At 38.2% G+C, this 18768-nt stretch overlaps 1 protein-coding gene across 2 annotated transcripts in view; it reads left to right on the forward strand.

The window, feature by feature from the left end:
- znf608 (zinc finger protein 608) overlaps window positions 1-18768 on the forward strand; it is a 100152-nt gene that overhangs the window by 33397 nt on the left and 47987 nt on the right. Inside the window, exon 3 of one of the 2 annotated variants that reach the window (XM_079688548.1) lies at window positions 16779-17049. In XM_079688548.1, the coding sequence (XP_079544674.1) occupies window positions 16788-17049 (262 nt within the window). In that variant the 5' untranslated portion in view covers window positions 16779-16787. Of the gene's footprint in view, window positions 1-16778; window positions 17050-18768 lie in introns of those variants that run through there. The other variant, XM_079688549.1, reaches the window with a different exon arrangement.

Consider the following 18768-nt stretch of genomic DNA (forward strand, 5'->3'; position numbering starts at 1 on the left):
AACTGACCCCAACATATCTGTGACCCCTCTAGCCAACACCGGAAGTTGGCTAGAGGGGACGCTGGCGTGTATTTCGCCGCTCTTCTTGCCAACGCTTATTCCTGGTGTCTATCACTCCCTGCCGTCAAATCTTTTTCACATACACAGCGTGCTGAGGTTCGAGGTCCGGTTTCTACCAGGCTAATGGTGCTAGCTGCTAGCTGCTAGCTGGCTCGCTGTTCTTCCCACATGCCCTACCCCGGAACCTGCGGTCTTCAGAATCTGGCCCCCCGCACCAACCTGTGAACCTTCGGGGATAGAGCCTTCAGTATGGCAGCCCCCACTCTCTGGAACGCTCTCCCTGCGTCCCCACACTTGACGCCTTCAAAAGGGCCCTCAAGTCCCATCTGTCTGCCAATGACTTTGGCCCCAAATCTATTTGTTGTTTTGTCTGTCTAAACAGTTTGTCTGACTGCCTTTTGGTTTGTTATGTTTGTTATGTTTATTTATACTCCTGTTCTTCCTTGTAAAGCGACCTTGGGTATCATGAAAGGCGCTATAGAAATCCAAGTTATTATTATTATTATTATAAATGAATCCTTTGAAAAAAAAAATCGAATCGAAAACCCATTCACAATGAATACAGAATGGGAACTAAATAAATACTTCAACCTTAAAGGTGGGGTAGGTAAGTTTGAGAAGCCGGCAAGAGATACACTTTTTGTTATATTCCATGGAATGCTCTTAACATCCCGATAGCAATGAATATCTTAAGTGCTTTGACAAAAAATCCATAAACAAAATGTCATCTGTGGAAGCCGTAGCGCTGTAAAAAGCACGACCAATCACCTGAGCCGGCCCGGCTAAAGTAACTGGATGGCCTACCTGCCTGTCAGCCTTCCATCTGTGCACAAACTTATCTTGTGCCCTCATTGGTCATGTGTGCGTCCGTGTGTGTTGGAGGAGGGGCTCAGTAAGGAAGAGGCAGATTTTTTCCGGCTGTGTATTTTCAAATTCTAGCCCACTCGAGCTGGTTTCTTCACAATTACCTACCCCACCTTTAAATGGGGAGTTGTTGAACCAGTATAAATACCACTAGGAATTAGGTATGACATCAGGCGAAATCAGAAATCTCGTACTTATGAACCTGTGAAGGATAATTTTATATATACTGTATGTGCCGATTTTAGAAACATTGAAGTTCATGTGAAGAAATTCAGACATTTGTGAACTCCTAAAGAAAGAGTTTAGATCAGAGCCTGGTACATATACTGACTTTTTTGATGGAAGTTATTTCAAAACCCACCCTTTGTTAACAGCAAAAATACATGCATTGCAAATTCAACTCTATTATGATGATTTTGAGACAGCCAATCCCCTTGGCTCCAAACGTGGGATTCACAAAATGGACTGTCTTTATTTTATTCTCAGGAACTTGCCCCCCAAATTGAATTCAGTTTTGATGAACATTCATTTGGTATCACTTTTTCACACAAGATCTGCGCAAGTATGATTTTGATGTTATACTGGAACCATTGATAAGTTATATGAAAAAACTGGAAACTCAAGGGCTAAGTCTTCCATTTTCAGAAGAGGTGGGGATAATCTAGGGATGCACGCAATTCTTGGTTTTAATGAGTCATTCAGTAGTCATCATTTTTTGTCGTCTTTGTTTGATTGAGAAGAATGATACTCAAACAGTGTTCAATGAAGATGATCCTAAGGTGATCCTTCGTGGAAAGGATGTGTTTGAAATGCATTGCCAATCTCTCCAAGAAAACCCTCAATTAAAATCCTTTTATGGTTTAAAAAGAAATTCTACACTTAATTCATTGAAGTATTACCATTTTTGTAATAACTATTCATTTAATATAATGCATGATCTTCTTGAGGGTGTGGCACAATACAAGATGAAATTACTTTTTGGATATCTCACAACACTTTTTGTCAGAACAGGACCTACTTTCTAGGGTTTATGGTTTTGATTATGGATCTTTAGAACAAAAATATCGTCCCACAAAGATTGTTTTAGAGAGTTCTGGCAATAGCATTGGTTTACATTCCATTCAGACATTGTGTCTTGTGAAAAACATCCCTCTGTTGTTTGGTGACATTATTCCTGCAGGAAACAAATATTGGAATTTGTTACTGTTGTTACTTCAAATAATGAACATCATCTTTTCGCCTTCTGTCACTCTGGGTATGACAATATATTTAAAGCATTTGATTGTTGAACATCACAAACTATTTAAGCTTTTGTTTCCACAGAAAAAGTTGATACCTAAGCATCATTTTATGATCCATTACCTATCCTCTATAAGAAAAATTGGCCCCATATTACATATGTGGTGCATGAGGTTTGAGGCCAAACACAAGCTGTTTAAAGATTCTTTAAAAAAAAATCAAAAACATAACGAAATCACTTACTAAAAAGCATCAGATGGCCATTGCATATCATTGGGAAACATTCACTCTAAAAAAAAAAAAGTACGGGCCAATTAAACCTTTTTCCCTCAGAGGTGAGAATGTGATCAACAATGAAATGCTTGAAATTATATTGTCAAAAGATGTTTTCTCATCTGGTTGGGTTAAAGTTGATGGTGTAGAGCAGTGGTCGCCAACCAGTCGATTGCGATCGACCGTGTGGTGCGGGTAGATCGCGGACCGTAAAAAAAAAAGTAACAAAAGAAAGAAAAATTAAATTAAAATAATAATGTTCGAAAAATACGTTTTTAGATGTAAACCTATCATCCACCACCCCGTTAGCAGGTGCCACTTGATTGTATATTTGAGACACCTCAATAATATAATACATTAACCGTGCTTTACGTGAACCTCATCATGACACAAGAGACGACGGCAGGACTGTAATTTCCCGTGTTCAGTGAACGCAACAGAGGCAACACACCAGATCAATCAGAGAGTTGCATGGAAATACACTTGTGCTTGTGTCATTCAAGCTCGACTCTGTGTGTGTGTGGCGATAGCGCATTTAGTGTGATAGAGAGGGAGTGAGGGAGAGAGAGGGACCGGTGCTAGCGGGGACCGTGATGTTAGCATCTGGTTAGCTAGCTGCACTAAAGGACATAAGGAGCTGTTTCCACAACAAGCAGGAGGAGAGTCCTCTCCTGTCAGACTGAGGGGCTCAGGTGAGCTAAAGGACTCTTGAGTGTTTAGAACAGTTTTGTCACAAATTATTCAAAAGATTATTTCCGCGGCACACCTTCATATGATCGTTATAGTTATACAAACAATAAGAGAATAAATGGTATGAAATAGCCTACTATATGGCAGTAAAACAAGAATACAGTTTAATGTGATTTGTAAAATATCCATAAAGAAAAAGAAAATCTGTTTACAGTTCTGTTTCATATGGGTGCTGAGAGAGGTATCCATAGATCTCTTCATGTTGCTCTCAAAGTGCACCAGATTGATGCTTTCAACTTCAATATTTAAAAAAACATCTTCCCGGGGGAGCATCCCCCCGGACCCCCCTTGAGGAGGTGAGTTCCGCCCCCCAATAGCACTTTACCCCTGCCTATATGCCGTGAGCTGATTATGGAGCCTTCATTGTAAGAGTAATTCAGATGAAATTAGCCTATATAAAAGGCCTCAAATTGGAAGCATTCTCTGGGCCGTCTTAACCACTCAATTCTGCAATAGGTAGATCTCACCTTTCAGCTAGGCCGAGGTCGGTGATCTTGGGCTTAAAAAGGTTGGTGACCACTGGTGTAGAGTATAAAGCTGGACTTGTTATTTGCAGTGCAATGGAAGAAGACATGCCAGTCTTTTGTCAAATTAGTGACATTCTTTTGGTTGAGAATGACATTTTTTTGTTGACTATCAAGCTTTTCACAGAGAAATTTGAGGAACATCTTCATGCATTTAGAGTGTTGCGAGCTGGAGAGGACATTCTTTTTTTAGTATTTTATACTAAAATTGTCTGAGCTGAAATGTCACAAGCTGTTTCACATACAAAGCTCTTACGATGTTTCCAATGAAAGTCAATATATTTTTACCTTCATCTACAATGAAGGTGAAATCATTGAATGACTCTATATTGAATTGAAGAGTCATTCAATGTTACGACCGATTGTATGACTCTTGATGAAAAAAGGCAAAAATAAATTCTTTATTGTAACTCATCCTTGTGTTTTTATATAAATTACAATACAATATTGAAATCATTTTAACACTTTCTCAGAGTTAAAACTGACACTGGAGAAATAGTTACATTTTTTTTTTTACTCAGATCAGTGTTATTTGTTTAATCCATTAGTGTCACTTTAACTCTGTTTTGAGAGTTAAAGAAGTAACACTGGCATAGCGTTAAATGTTTAACTATTTTTGAAAGTGTTAATTTAACTCTACAGAGTGTGGAGCTACATAAACTCCGAAAAAGTGTTGAAATCAACTCTGTAATACGATGCCGAAGAAGAAGACTCCAGTGGCCCCAATTTTTTTTATTTATTCGGACAAGTAAATTGCCAAACTCACTTGTCCAAGTACTCTCTAAAAAAAAATTCTTACACTGCCTAAAGGTGTGATTTTTAATATTGTCAAAAAATAGAAACGCTTGTCTTTCGAATAAACTGATATGCTGTATCAGGGTTTCCTAGTGTACTGCAATCTGGATTCAACTGACTCTATGTTGACTTGGGTTATAAAATAAATATTTTAAGATGTAGTAGCTAATTCCTTAAGGGAATAATTCACTGGTCTATTAGCCTGAGTTAGCAAGTGTTAGCTTAAGTAATAAGAGAGCATATTTGATGGTGAATATGAAGTTAGCACTAACGTGACAGTTTGGACGGTGAATTGGCATTATTACGCTTTCTCTTTTATTTAGCTAACAGACACGATATGTAGTTTACATAACATTGGTGAGAGCCAGCTAGCATTTTCCCCAGTTTCCAAGCTTTATGGTAAGCTCAGATAACAATGTGTGAGCTCTAACTTTATATTTTCTGTACAAACATGAGAATGGTTTTGATCCTCTCATCTAAGTTACCGCAAGAAAGAGGTTAAGCAGTAATTCGTTTTAAACTGTGACATCTTTCCCTCAAGCTTTTTAAACATCAGCAAGATAAAATGGTCACACATCTCCCACCACATTCACACGCCTGTGACTTTAAGCTGCCGGCAATTCAGTTAATTTTTTTACTTTCCTTTGTATTGAAGGATTTTTTAATTAAGAAACAGTGTGAGGAAAGATTATTTGTTTGAAGCGTTTAACACACAAGAGAGCAGGCTTGTACTTTTATTGTTATTTGTCCGCGACTATAGCTGCTGTGTGGATTGTGATGGGAGCGTGGATATTCTGGGTGTCTGAGGGAGGAAAGGTGTTAATGGCAGAACAGCAAGCACTGGGGATGTTGAATTTTGCTTTTATAGTTAATTTGCTTTGTGATTTGTCAGAAGAGGTCCTGGGTGGTCTTTGTAAGCAGCTGCGTGGGAGTTAGCAGACAGTTTCAAGAAGCACAGAGGATCATCTGTCTTTTGTTTTATCTCTTTTTTGCATGATAAATGTTCATTGTTTATCAGGGATTTATCATAGATTTGGTGCAGCTGAAAATATTGTCCTGATAATACCTGGAGCACAGAAACTGATTGTACAAAGACAACTGGATACGTTGGTGGCGGCATCACATTCATTCCTATGAAAGTTGCCCGGTTGCATTTCAAGCCAAAATTGTCTGACTTGAAAGAACAAAAACATTTGCATCCTCTATCGATCATCCAGCAATTGTCCACATTTATGGGGCTCAGAAAGCATGCACGCTGGCATTTTCCTTAGACGTCCAATGTTGGCAAGGTCAAATGAATGGAAAGGGATAATTAACTCTGCATTCAGCTTTTTGTGCATTTTACAACTTTAAGGCTATAATGATTTAAATATGGGCTGTTATATATATAGAATATATGCTGATGTAAGTCAATGGGATAAAGTATTTTTGGGCCCCATTTTGGTCACTACAAAAGATTTGCTTCAACATCTGGTAAACTATCTCGGGGCATGAACTAATCCCTGAAACCTGACGTATTACTGACCTTCCTCTATATAGCACTTTGGCTCGACCAAAAATCGTTTATAAATGTGCTATATAAATAAAACTTGATTTGATTTGATATTTAGCCATGCAAACACACTAACATGGTGACAAGCATCAACATTTATTGTCCTGATTTGAGTCTTTTATTTAAATGATGTGCTGATGCACTGTAATCTTGGACATTACCACTGCAGTTTAAGTGCAGTCAAAACAAATATCAGAGGGATGTTAAAAAAAGCACAGAGCACTGCTGATTAATTTGTCTTTGTCTCCCATGAAGCACGAAAGGAAATATTTTCCCCTCAGATCTGAGAGCAACCTTTTTGTCATTGGTTTCACAATAATACAATAGAAGCAAATCTCTTTTCTAGGAAACCCTACCACCACAGGATAACACTGTGTTGGGCTTGACAACGGTCTTTTCTTTATATTTACAGACTTGGCCTGGCTTTTCTTTTCAACTGTAGTATCACTCAAGAATATTGTGCAGAGATATATCTGTAAAATCTGTAATCTTTATTGAGTCATAATGGCGAGAAAGATCCTTCATCGCTGATTGCCGCTGCTCTCTCAGCAGAATATTTCCCAGAGCTGTTGTAATTGGGACCATAATACGTGGAGGAGATAAGAGTGAGGCTCTTAAAGGCACCAATGACGTAGTATTTCATTACGTGTTACCATGGAGATGCCACTTGTTAAGATCACTCAAACACTTTGAAAACTGAAAAACAGTGTTCTTGGTTTTATGAACCGCTGATGACTCAGAGCAGAGGAGAAATATTACACTACACAGTAGGGATGTCACGCTACTAGACATTTAGTACTCAATAACAATACCATTGGGATTACAACATTCTTAATACCAATTCAATACTACAGTTAATAAACTAAAACAAAATAATGTATCACATATACTTCAACATCCACTCCTTTATCACAATTTGCATACTGATTATGCTGAGAAAGGTAATCATTCCCTCTGTATCTATGTGAAAACATCTTCCAACAACTTTATTTATTCAAGTTTCTTGCAGAAAAGGAAATTTGATATCATTACTATTGAGGAAAATATATTTATATATTATACAAATTTGCCCAAAAGTAATTTTTACTGAATAGAGCTTGAATGCACCATAAGAAGCCTCTTTGGAACCTACGCTCACCTAACTGCTGGAATTAGCTAGCTTTATGTTTACATAATTTAACTCAAATTAATTATCACAATGTAGCATTATGGGAACAAAATAGAGTGTGTCCCTTGAACACCTCAATAGTAGGTTAACTATGTCCCAAACATAGCTCTCTATTGCTTCCGGGAAGACAGGTCACAATTAGTCTTGAACTTAATGGGCACTTATGTACTTAGGTACTGGGATGTCACATATTTAGTATCTCAGCATACACATGCTACATTCTTACTGTACAGGTCCCTTCGCAGCAGTATGTTTTTGTACTATCACTTTGATGACTTCACAAACTTTATTTTGGATGTGATGTAACGCTATCCAGCCTTGCCTCCTTTTAAGTAAGTCATACAAATAAAACTGAATTGTCAATTTGTCAACACATTCATTTTGCTCCATATATAATGGATGCATAAACAGTTTGAAACAAACTGGCCATAACAACTCTCCAATTGTGTTAGAAGTACTCAGATTCTTTAACTCAGTAAAGAATGAAATACTGCTCTGAAAAACTACCGTGAAAAGAAATCGTGACAAGTTCTGCATTCAGGATTTCACTTAAGAAAAGTACAAAAGAATAAACATCTTACATCAAGTATTTAAATAAAAGTATTGCTTGGGCAGACTTTTTAAAAATGTCTTTAATTCCTGCCATGTTTATCTGTGGACAGTTTCAGTTAAAGAAACTTCTGAAGCTTCCTTCTGAAGTGACCGCCAACGCGGTACTACCCATGTTTAGGCTATAGGCCGCTACATATCCTCACATGAAACCCTTTTAGCCATTACAAAGTTGAAACTTCATCATCAATTTTTCCATCAGTGTCGCTCGGCTTTGTAGACCTTTTATAAAATTGCTTTTATGTAAAGTCATATGTTTAAAAGCAAAAAGGTTCCACTGTCACGGCGAGCTGTTGTGATTCCTCTCTGTAAAAAGTGAGCTTCTATAGGGCATATTATCTATATAATCCCTTCCGCTTTCCTTCTGCACTATCTGTTCCAACAGTGTTGACTTTGTCAGCTATCTCACACTCAACAAACTTGCTACCGTACGGTTTGGCAGAATGCCTTTCCTCAGTCATCACCACACCTAGCAAACGGGTGCAGTTGTGCCGTTAAACCGGGATAGTTGCTAACAGTCTCTAGTCAATGCAATATACGTCACTTTTGCCGATTCCTCTGCTTTCTTTGCCTTTTTACTGCAATGTGATTCATGGTAAACATCTGAACTGGTATAACAGGAGCAACTTAGGGACAAACTTGGTAGTCATTCGTTTTGCGTTCAAATAAAGGTTTCTTGATTAATCGTGAGCATTACCGCATTAATGTTGAGTGCCCTAATTTTTATACGGTAACTCCATGATTTCTGCAATTGCTATATGTGATGAGTAACGATTAATTTCTGAAAACTGACAATGTAACAAGAATTATCTAGAAACGTGATTCTTAGTCGAATGGAAAGTAAACACTGGGAATCCTTGTGACTGTGTATAAAAAATACTTCTGCTTACATTGAAGTTTTTGGAAGTAGGCTCCTCTCCAAACCGTTGCAATGAGTTCATTGATTAACTGACCCAAAGGACAAAAATATTAAAATAAAATGCATATTGCATATTGCTAATTTCAGAAATGCTGATGCCAAAAGAAGACCCACAATGCATACAAATCTTATTCCATATGTCATTCATTATTGTGTTATACACTGGATGAGCTCCAGTAGTGTTGCCTTATTATACTGTTGCTGGTTTTCGCCATGGCTGTCTGTGAGGAAGTGGCAGCTAATTATATTGTGCAGCTTCTGTATGTATTTATTGATAGGAAACATTCCTCCCGATGAGGGTGAATCTTCGCCTCTTACAGGCTCCACCAGTCATTATACAGAGATGGAGATGAATTAAAATAGAGGGTGTGGGAACATAAGATTTTCTCAATCTCTGTAGAGTTTAAAGATGATTAGCTGCCACTCAATATAAGGAAGATGGTAACTGCAGACTGTGGATAGAATAATGAATGGTATGACATTTGGAGAAAATGGCTCCTCTTCTAAAATGTCCTTCAATTATATAGTGGGACCCAGCATTAGAATGATCAGATGTTTGTTGGATTCACACAAGTTATATTAAAATAACTGCAGCATTTTCTCCTCAACCTGTTTTACACAGCCATGGATGTACATTTCATTAGAGTAATGAAGCATAGCTTATTTTCTTATCTATTTTTATTGTCTCATCTTTATTGTTATTTTATTTTTAACATTCTAAGATTCTTAATGTGTGTCGGAACAAGCAGAGAGGACACACACGGAGCGTTTAGTTCTAGTTTTTATAATTCTCATCTGAATATAGCAACCCTATAAATACTACACAGGAAACGGAAACAACGTCAAATAAGCGCGTCGGCAAAAATACAGTCACTACTGATAATACCATTTATCCTTTTCTGAGGTCAGAATGACTATATATTATAGGACTATATATGTTGATACAAAGCTAGGCTACTATACGGAGCCCCTGAAGGGTCATGAAAAAAAGTTGGGACAACGGCTTAGTTTCTCGCGGTAACAAGAGACGTTCTCGTTCGCACAACTTACATACCGGTGTGCAAGGTAGGAAGTGGAGCACACACAGGAGACGCCATTTCATTGCAGACTTTCATGTTTATGTGGAAATGACAGTACTAATTATTTGCGATATATTTCGAACTCAGACTTCATTTTATGGACATTTCTACCAGGAATGTAGAGCTATTTGTTTAAGCACTGAATTGGCAAAACAGGGGTTTCTGTAAACCGGTCTGCCTTGATCTATGAATTCAAGTCAGTGACTCTCAAAGTATCTGCTGCCCACAGCTATTTTATTGAAGGAAAAGCTCACTGCGGTATCAGGAGGCATCAGGACGTTTAACTCAGCAGCCCCTGAGAAGTGCAGCACCAGCACACTAAGAGCTGTGCCTTTTACGCAGATTAGCAGAAAGGAACACATGTTGTCGGGATAATGTCGGGGATAATTAGGATTCTGGGATGTCAGGGGATAATTAGGTTCTGTGTTTTTTTCTGATGCCGGCCTTCGGGAAGCTGCGATCCGATGGCGTGGATATGGAGGCGACTTGTTGCATGTGGAGTTTGCATATCACCTTGTGGGGCTCGTCCTTTACACGCTAAAAAAGATCAACACTTTGGATTTCCCGCCCAATAAAATAATTAAAATGACCAGGCGCAGCTCTGAACGAAGTCTGAGGGGTTTTCCAGCTGTCAAAGCGACTAATAGGCTAATGAAAAATTTGTCGACAAAGACTTTTTCGCCGACTAGCATTTAGTCGACTAATTGGGGGGAGCCCTAGGTATTATTATAATTATTACTATTTATTCTTCATTGTGACTATCTTATCTTAGTTGTTATTATCTTGCCTTTGTGGTTAATATCTTATTGTCATTGTTATTATTTTATCTGGGTTGCTATTAGCGTAGATATATATATATTTATACTGTATATGTATCTTTGTTTTTTATTCATTTATTTGTATTGCTACTCTCTTATCATTGTTGTGACAAGAGAGTAGCAATACAAATCACTTAATAATAACTTCTCCGTTGTTATTATCTTGTTTTTTTATCTACATTATTAGCTTTTTTGATTCATATAATCCTTTCTTCCTTTTTATTATCTTATCTTCTACTTCGTACATGTCTTCCTTGATATTGTTTTTTTAATTCCTTGTTATTTTCCAACAACATTGCAGTCCCTGTGCAAGACTATAGTCTATGTATCATTAGTGCAAAAGTTCCCATGAAAACATCATGTCCTCATTAAAGTCAAAGCCCCATGAGTGAAGAAGTCTTTGAAAGAAAGTCGGAGTTCAGTCAAAGTCCGGCTCGTGGATTCGGTTATTTACGTTTTCTAAAGAATTGCTCATACATATAAGTACACCCACTCAGACATGTGTCACTACAGATGTAGCGATTCATTTCAGACAGTTTGAAACGCGAGGGCTGTGATTGGTACGTGATCTGCCCTCGCTCAAGGGAAAACCTCCAGCTTGACTTGAGACCGCCCCCGTGATAGATAAATGTAATTATAATGGAGCCAGCTGCAATGGATCATTGATCCACCAGGGGGTGCAGTGGGGTTCCACACTGGAGCTCATGTGAAATAAAGTCAGATACAGTACGCTGGATGTACAGCGGAACTTTGTTAAGATCCATATGTCACGGATATCATACTACTGTGCTAAATAAGAGACATGTAATCATTTACAAAACATCACCATGTTGTTATTTAACAAAATAATTTGTTATTCGAAAAAAAACGAACGGAAGGAAATGCAGCCGGGCTCTCGATTTTTAATCCTAATTTAATCATCATCTTCACCACGATCATTTATGTTTATGTTCGCCGAATTGACATGAAATCACTGACACATATGAATATACTGTATTCAACTTCATTAAAACGTTATTAACGTGCCTAAACTCAGTAATTCACCAATAATATGTATATTTTAATGGAGCTTCGTCGGTCGATCAGTATCCCAAAGTGTAGCGGAGGGATCCTCATCGGGATGAAGGGTGTTATTTTCCCCATAAGGAACAAGTCGCTGCAAATTATACCGCTTATTACACGGCCACATTCTCAACAAATTAACGACATGACTCCCAATATTAATTTAAATGCTTTTATGGATTTAGAAAATGTTTTTATTGATTTAAAAAATAGTTGTATGTATTGATTTAAATTCACATGCATCCGCTAAGAAAAATAGTCCGTTGTTACCGTTTTTTAAACAGTCTGAATGAAACGGCAGCTCTCAGCTGTGTATTTACACAACTAATGGCCCATCAACCGCAGCTCTCTCCCCCCCTCCCCCCCTGATCTTTCTTCTCCAGCAGCTAAATTAACAGTAGGTTACTCTGAGTGACCATAAACTGTATGTGACAAGCTTACAGTTAGTGACGTAACAACACCATAAAAGCTGGTGGGTTGAAAGCAATACGGGAGGTAAAAACAACTAGAATAATTGTGACTTATTTATTGTGGCTTTTATGTTTTTAGGTATAAAATGTTATGTAATTCAGGCTTATAGTTCACCCTTCTCTAAAAGCCTTCAACAATGACAATATTCATTGTCATTTAATAAATCCTTCCAACACACATTGTAAAAAATAGCCTACTGTAAGTTAAGAAATCATTTCAATATGTACATCTTCTGATGTAACAACAATAACATTATAAATAGTAACATAGCTGAACATGGTATTGCACATTTAGCTTTGAGTGTTACTGACCTGAGAGTTTTTTATTACATGAATTAAGGTGACTGAGGCTTTTTAACATACAGGGATGCAAACTCATCAGGTATGAAAAAGGTGACACGGATCCGAGCCCCCGGCTCCCCCACCCCACGGAATGACAGAGGATTTTAGCAGTCAGAACAACTAAAGCAGCAGTGTTAATAATAACAGAAACGCCAAAGAGTCACATCTCATAGAAATATATAAAAGCATTTATTTTAAATTGTGTAGCAGTCAGTTTATAATTTTGGCAGCACTGTTGAGCATTTTGAAAATGTATTTTCGTGCCTCTGTGCAAGGCTTAAGTCTTTTTATCTTTATAGCCACATGGTGTAAAGTAACTAAGTTCATAAACTCAACAAGTACTATACTTGGGCACAATTTTGAGATACTTGTACTTTATTTAAGTATTTCAATGTTTTGCTACTTTGTTCTTCTACTCCACTACAGTTCAGAGGTACATGGTGTACTTTGACTCCCCTACATGTATTTAATACCTTTAGTTACTTTACAGATGTGGATGAATGATGTGAAATATAATCAAGTGTTAAATCAGACTTTAGTTCCACCTGGAGTAAATCCACAAGCTACCCTGCAGTATACAAAGTCATTCAAACTAGCTGCACCTTTACCAGCTTTGAGAACACTTTCATGATCAATCATTATAAAACATATCATATCTATTATTCTGAAATGGACCAATCTGCACAATGACTACTTTTACTGCCGCTACTTTCACTATATTTTGATGATAATACTTTTCTACTTTTACTTGAGGAACATTTTGAATGCAGGACTTTTACTGTAACAGAGTATTCCTACACTCTGGGACTATTACTTTTACTCAAGTACAAGATCTGAGTACTTCTACTTTTACTCAAGTACAAGACCTGAGTACTTCTACTTTTACTCTAGTACAAGATCTGTGTGCTTCTACTTTTACTCAAGTAAGAAACCTGAGTGCTTCTACTTTTACTCAAGTACAAGATTTGAGTACTTCTACTTTTACTCTAGTACAAGATCTGTGTGCTTCTACTTTTACTCAAGTACAAGATTTGAGTACTTCTACTTTTACTCTAGTACAAGATCTGTGTGTTTCTACTTTTACTCAAGTACAAGATCTGAGTACTTCTACTTTTACTCAAGTACAAGACCTGAGTACTTCTACTTTTACTCAAGTACAAGATCTGAGTACTTCTACTTTTACTCAAGTACAATATATATATACTTATACCACCTCTGTTTATAGCCTATGAAAAAAACTATTAGAAATAGAAGGCTAAAGCTAACGTTAGCAGATAGTGACAATGTATGCTAGCTAGCTAGCTCAACGATTCCTTAAATAATATTGCCACAGAAAAACTTTTCAGTTCACATCACGCTCTGCCGCTCCGACAGGGAGCTCTGCTCTGAACACCTGAACGGCCCGTTCTAACAGCTGTTCACCAGCGGTCCAGTCTGTGCCACAGTGACTCCGGAAGCACAGTTAATATTAACGAACGCACCCGTAGGTAATGTAGCTGCTGAAGCTAGACCATCATCTCGGAGCAGCAGAGCCTTATTATACATCCATGAGCAGAGCCGACAGGCAGGAAGACTCGAGCACACAGCTCGTACTTCATTATAATATATAAAAAAAGAACACCATGCGTGTCATGATGGCACATAACAGCTCACGGCCGCAGATTACTCCGGGTCCCAGCCCCCCCCATACCCCAAAAATATTTGTATTGCAGATCTACATGAATCACACAAACGACTTATTTTGGATTCAAAACGGCGAATTTCGCCGAAAGGTGACAAGTTTGCATCACTGAACATAGACAGAGCACAACTGAAACATAACATCTGAGATGTAACAACATAATACACTTTTCGGGGATGCTTGGGATGTGAGGAGTGAGGGACACGGCTTAGAACGGGCGTGTCGCCTGGCAGGCCACGGAGAGTGTGTGCACCAGTCTGCCTTGATCTATGAATTCATGTCCGTGACACTCACTGCTGCCCACAGCTATTTTATAGAAGGAAATTCCTTCACTTCATGAAAGTGTTTTAACCACACACACCTCTACACACACATGACGGGTGTTATTTTCCCCATAAGAAACAAGTCGCTGCAAATTATCCCGCTTATTACACGGCCACATTCTCAACAAAGTAACGACATGACTCCCAATATTAATTGAAATGCTTTTATGGATTTAGAAAATGTTTTTATTGATTTAAAAAATAGTTGTATGTATTGATTAAAAAAATTGTTGTATCTATTGATTTAAATTGACATGCATCCGCTAAGAAAAATAGTCCGTTGTTACAGTTTTTTAAACAGTCTGAATGAAACGGCAGCTCTCAGCTGTGTATTTACACAACTAATGGCCCATCAACCACAGCTCTCTCCCCCCCTCCCCCCTTGATCTTTCTTCTCCAGCAGCTAAATTAACGGTAGGTTACTCTGAGTGACAAGCTTACAGTTAGACACAACACTGTCATTGCAAGTGACCCTCAGTTAGTTGAGTTTTATGTTCAACTGATAAATTTGTTACTGATAAAAAAGGGCTTCTACTGTACCTAATTACCTTAACACTAGAACCGCCAGAGGTTTTTGTATAGGCCTACCTAAACCCGTCAAATCCCGCTATTAGAATGCAATTTTTAACAACATAGGGTGCTACATAACACACTTTCAGGAAAAGTCACGGACTGGGAGACTTTAATATTTTATTGAAAAAAGTTACATTGCACACACAACACACGTCACACAAATTGACCCGATTGGCGGTTCTAGTGTTAAATAAACTCACTAATTAATTAAACCAGTTCAATACGCATTATTCTTATTCTTATCATTCTTTATGAGCGCAGAAATAGTCTTAAAATCAGATCTGTTTTTTAAATGAAATCTGACGGCAGGCAGTTAGCTCTGATCACCTATGCGCCGCACCTAATCGCTGGCCATTCAGCCACAGATACTGTTCGAAATGGGGGGGAGCTAGGGGGAGCTTGGCTCCTCCGAAGAGGGAGGGAGCTCCCCTGAAGGCTGACTTTGAGATAAATAGGGGTTGCTATGGTTATGGCGGTGATGCCGGCGCGGTATTTGAAATGTTCATATTGATATTTTTTTAACTCCGGCTGTGTAATAAAAAAATATGGCAAAACGAAAACAGCCAAGCGTCACAGCTTTTGGATTCACAAGCAAAGAAGCGAAGGAGTCTAAAAATGACAACGTGAACGGAAAACAACTTTTAGTTGGCCGGCTGTAAGCGGCGTTAGGGTCGAGCTTGACAGCTCCACACCGAGGGAGAGGCCTGCCGATGCGGAGCCTGAAGAGGCTTCAACAACGGCCACATCCGCCGGCATAGTGACACCGTCTGTATTAGTAGAAGAGTGTTTTTATAGCAATTGATCGCATCCGCGCTGCTGCGCCAGTCAACAGAGCGTGCGTGTGACATATTTAGTAGCAGGATGTGCTCTGAAAAATAGGGCTCCCCGAAAGCAAATGGGTAATTCGAAAACTGACAGAGCTCCCTCTATACAAATCAAACTGTAGACGGTGTGAAAGCCCCTATTGTTTTAAATAATGGTCGGAATGTGACCTGAGAGCCTTCTGAATTACCGTGGGACAGCACATTCTAAACTAAAATGTTCAATCAATAAAGTAACATCTTATCTTATCTTAATCATCTCTTCATATTAATAATAATAATAAATCATACAGTATGTGTCCGAAAGGGAGCAGGAGGAAGCAAACACAAAAATATACTGCATATTAAAGCAAACGATTGTAAAGGTTAAAGTATGAGCATAACAAATAAAGAAGTGTAATGTAAACATTTACATTATGATTATTTAATATATAAAGACTATATATTATTGAATTACAAGATTAGATATACTTTAGTTGATCTAAAATATTGATGTGTTCAAATGCTCTTCAAAACACAACTGAAAGTCCATGAAACTTGTCTTTCTGTATTTGTGAATGAAGCGCCATCTCCTGGTTAAAACCTGAAATTGAAAATCTGGCAACGCCCTCTTGGAAAATAGTGGGAGGGCTTAACATTCCTCTATACTGGTCTTTGGCAGGTCGTAGGCAGGAAGCTGTAAGCTGGAGTCCGAAATTCAGTGCTACATCTGTATAATATATCACACATTATATAATATCACTAACAAGTTAATTGTAATAATATGATTATTTTTTATGTATTATGAAAACTTAAAAGTTTAAATTAATTTATCCAAAAATAAAGTTTAACTGAACCGAAATCTTTTTCCATCAAGGTGGACCCCATGTTTATGGTTCCAGCTCCCCCTGCTCCAGGCCACCCCGTGGCCCCTGGATCCTCCCTACCCTCAGCCCCTTCCTTCTCCCTTCCGGCCCTGCCCACCTCTAACCCCAAGCAGCTGGTGGTGAGGACAAGGTCTATAGGCACCAACACGCATGATGGAGGCATCTCAGGGGCAGTGGAGGGGGACTCAGACTGTCTGGGGCCCTGCCTGCCCGGGACCAGTGTCAACCTGGAGGGCATCGTCTGGCACGAGACTGATGAGGGTAAGGAGTATTTCTGAAAAATAATTGGGATATCTGTATCTCTAGTCACATTATAGTAACATGAAAAAGGGCTGCTCCACCAACATAAAAATAAAATGGTATATTATTTAGTGTTATCAGAAATGACATATCCACTTCTGAGATTAATATAATACTCTAAAATATAAATAAATTCCACAAGGTAGAAAAATATATTTTTTAACTAAACTGATCAATTTTGAACTTTATTTTTGTAAGGGGTCAAGGAGGAAAAGGATATTTCCAGATTTTGCATGCTTTCATAGCTGTGAACACTTTCCAAAATGTAAAGAAATGTAACATCCCAGAAAGCAACATTTTTGTAACCCTACAGTTGTATGTATTTGGCATGCTGATAGAGATCAGAATATAAAAAAAAATCAAAGGTCTTAAAAAAGAGAGTAAGTGCACATGAATGTTTGAATGATTCTAGTCTGTGCTGGTGATGGCTTGGATAGGCTAATGTGTCAAATATGAGTTCGAGAAATACATTTCTTGAGGCTTAGTGTAAGGCAAGATGGTGGAAATGAGTTTGACTTTTATTTACCTCAATGTGTGAAATGGTAAATGGACTGTATTTATATAGCGCTTTCTCCAGTCTAGTGTATAAAGACTGGAGAAAGCGCTATACATTTATAAGTCATCATTCAATCGATTCACACCCCATTCAAGCTAACATTCACACACATTCACACAGCGTTGGCCATCGGGAGCAACTCAGGGTTAAGTATCTTTCCAAGGATTCATCAACATGTTGACTGCAGCCTAAACAAAAAGCTCAGACTTACCTTTCACTGCACTATTCAATTCATGCTACATATCAAAGTGTCCTTGGACCAGATGCTGAACCCCAGATAGTCCCAATGTGAGTGCATTCATGTGAGTGCATCAATTTTTATTGGCTTCATTATTGTGTGGCAACTGGTACGGTACGGCCACAAGTGTGTGAATGCTTGCTTTTGCGATAAAGTGCTTTAAATGGTTGCTTACATTTTTTTATTGCATCAGTTTAGCATTTAGTTTTAGTCCACCTTATTAAAAAGTGATGTGTTGTTTGCCGGATATATTATACAAGGAAGACTGTAATTGGGGACTTTTCATTTTTAAGGCTGTACAAGGACGGCATCCAAAATTGTGACAGCTCCAGAGAAACAGTCTGTCTGAACTCAGTCAACACTTCTACCTCGTTAGGATCTATTTTCGTGTTCAAAGAACTGCTTTGTATTTCCCAAACGGAACCGTCTTCCCAGAAGAATAACAGCAAAACTCAGTTCTTCATTGATGTAGCCGCAAAGTCTTAATGGATGGAGTTGGTTCGGTGGTCAGAATGTGACATACATATTTGAAAAATCGGTCAAGTGGTTGTCACACGTTGGTGTTTATGGGGATAATGATGAATAGCATCTATTAAAATGGTTTCTGGCATTAGATGAGACAATCCTCCTGGTCCTGGTTGGGTTTGATTTACATTTGATGATTCTGCTCTGATCTTTGCAGGTTGCACCAGTTGCTTGGTTGATCGTCCTCTTGTCGTAAACATAATGACATGTCTGTCAGAATGAATGGAAGAGGTGGTATACAACATACAGGGCTCGGCGGTCTGAAAAAAACCTCATATCATGATAAATTATAACGGTATCAGGGTATATCACGGTATTTATTTATTTTTCAGTGATTAGAAATGTATTAACATTTAAAACA

Source organism: Notothenia rossii, assembly GCF_949606895.1.
Source record: "Notothenia rossii genome assembly, chromosome: 6".
Classification (NCBI taxonomy): Eukaryota; Metazoa; Chordata; class Actinopteri; order Perciformes; family Nototheniidae; genus Notothenia; species Notothenia rossii.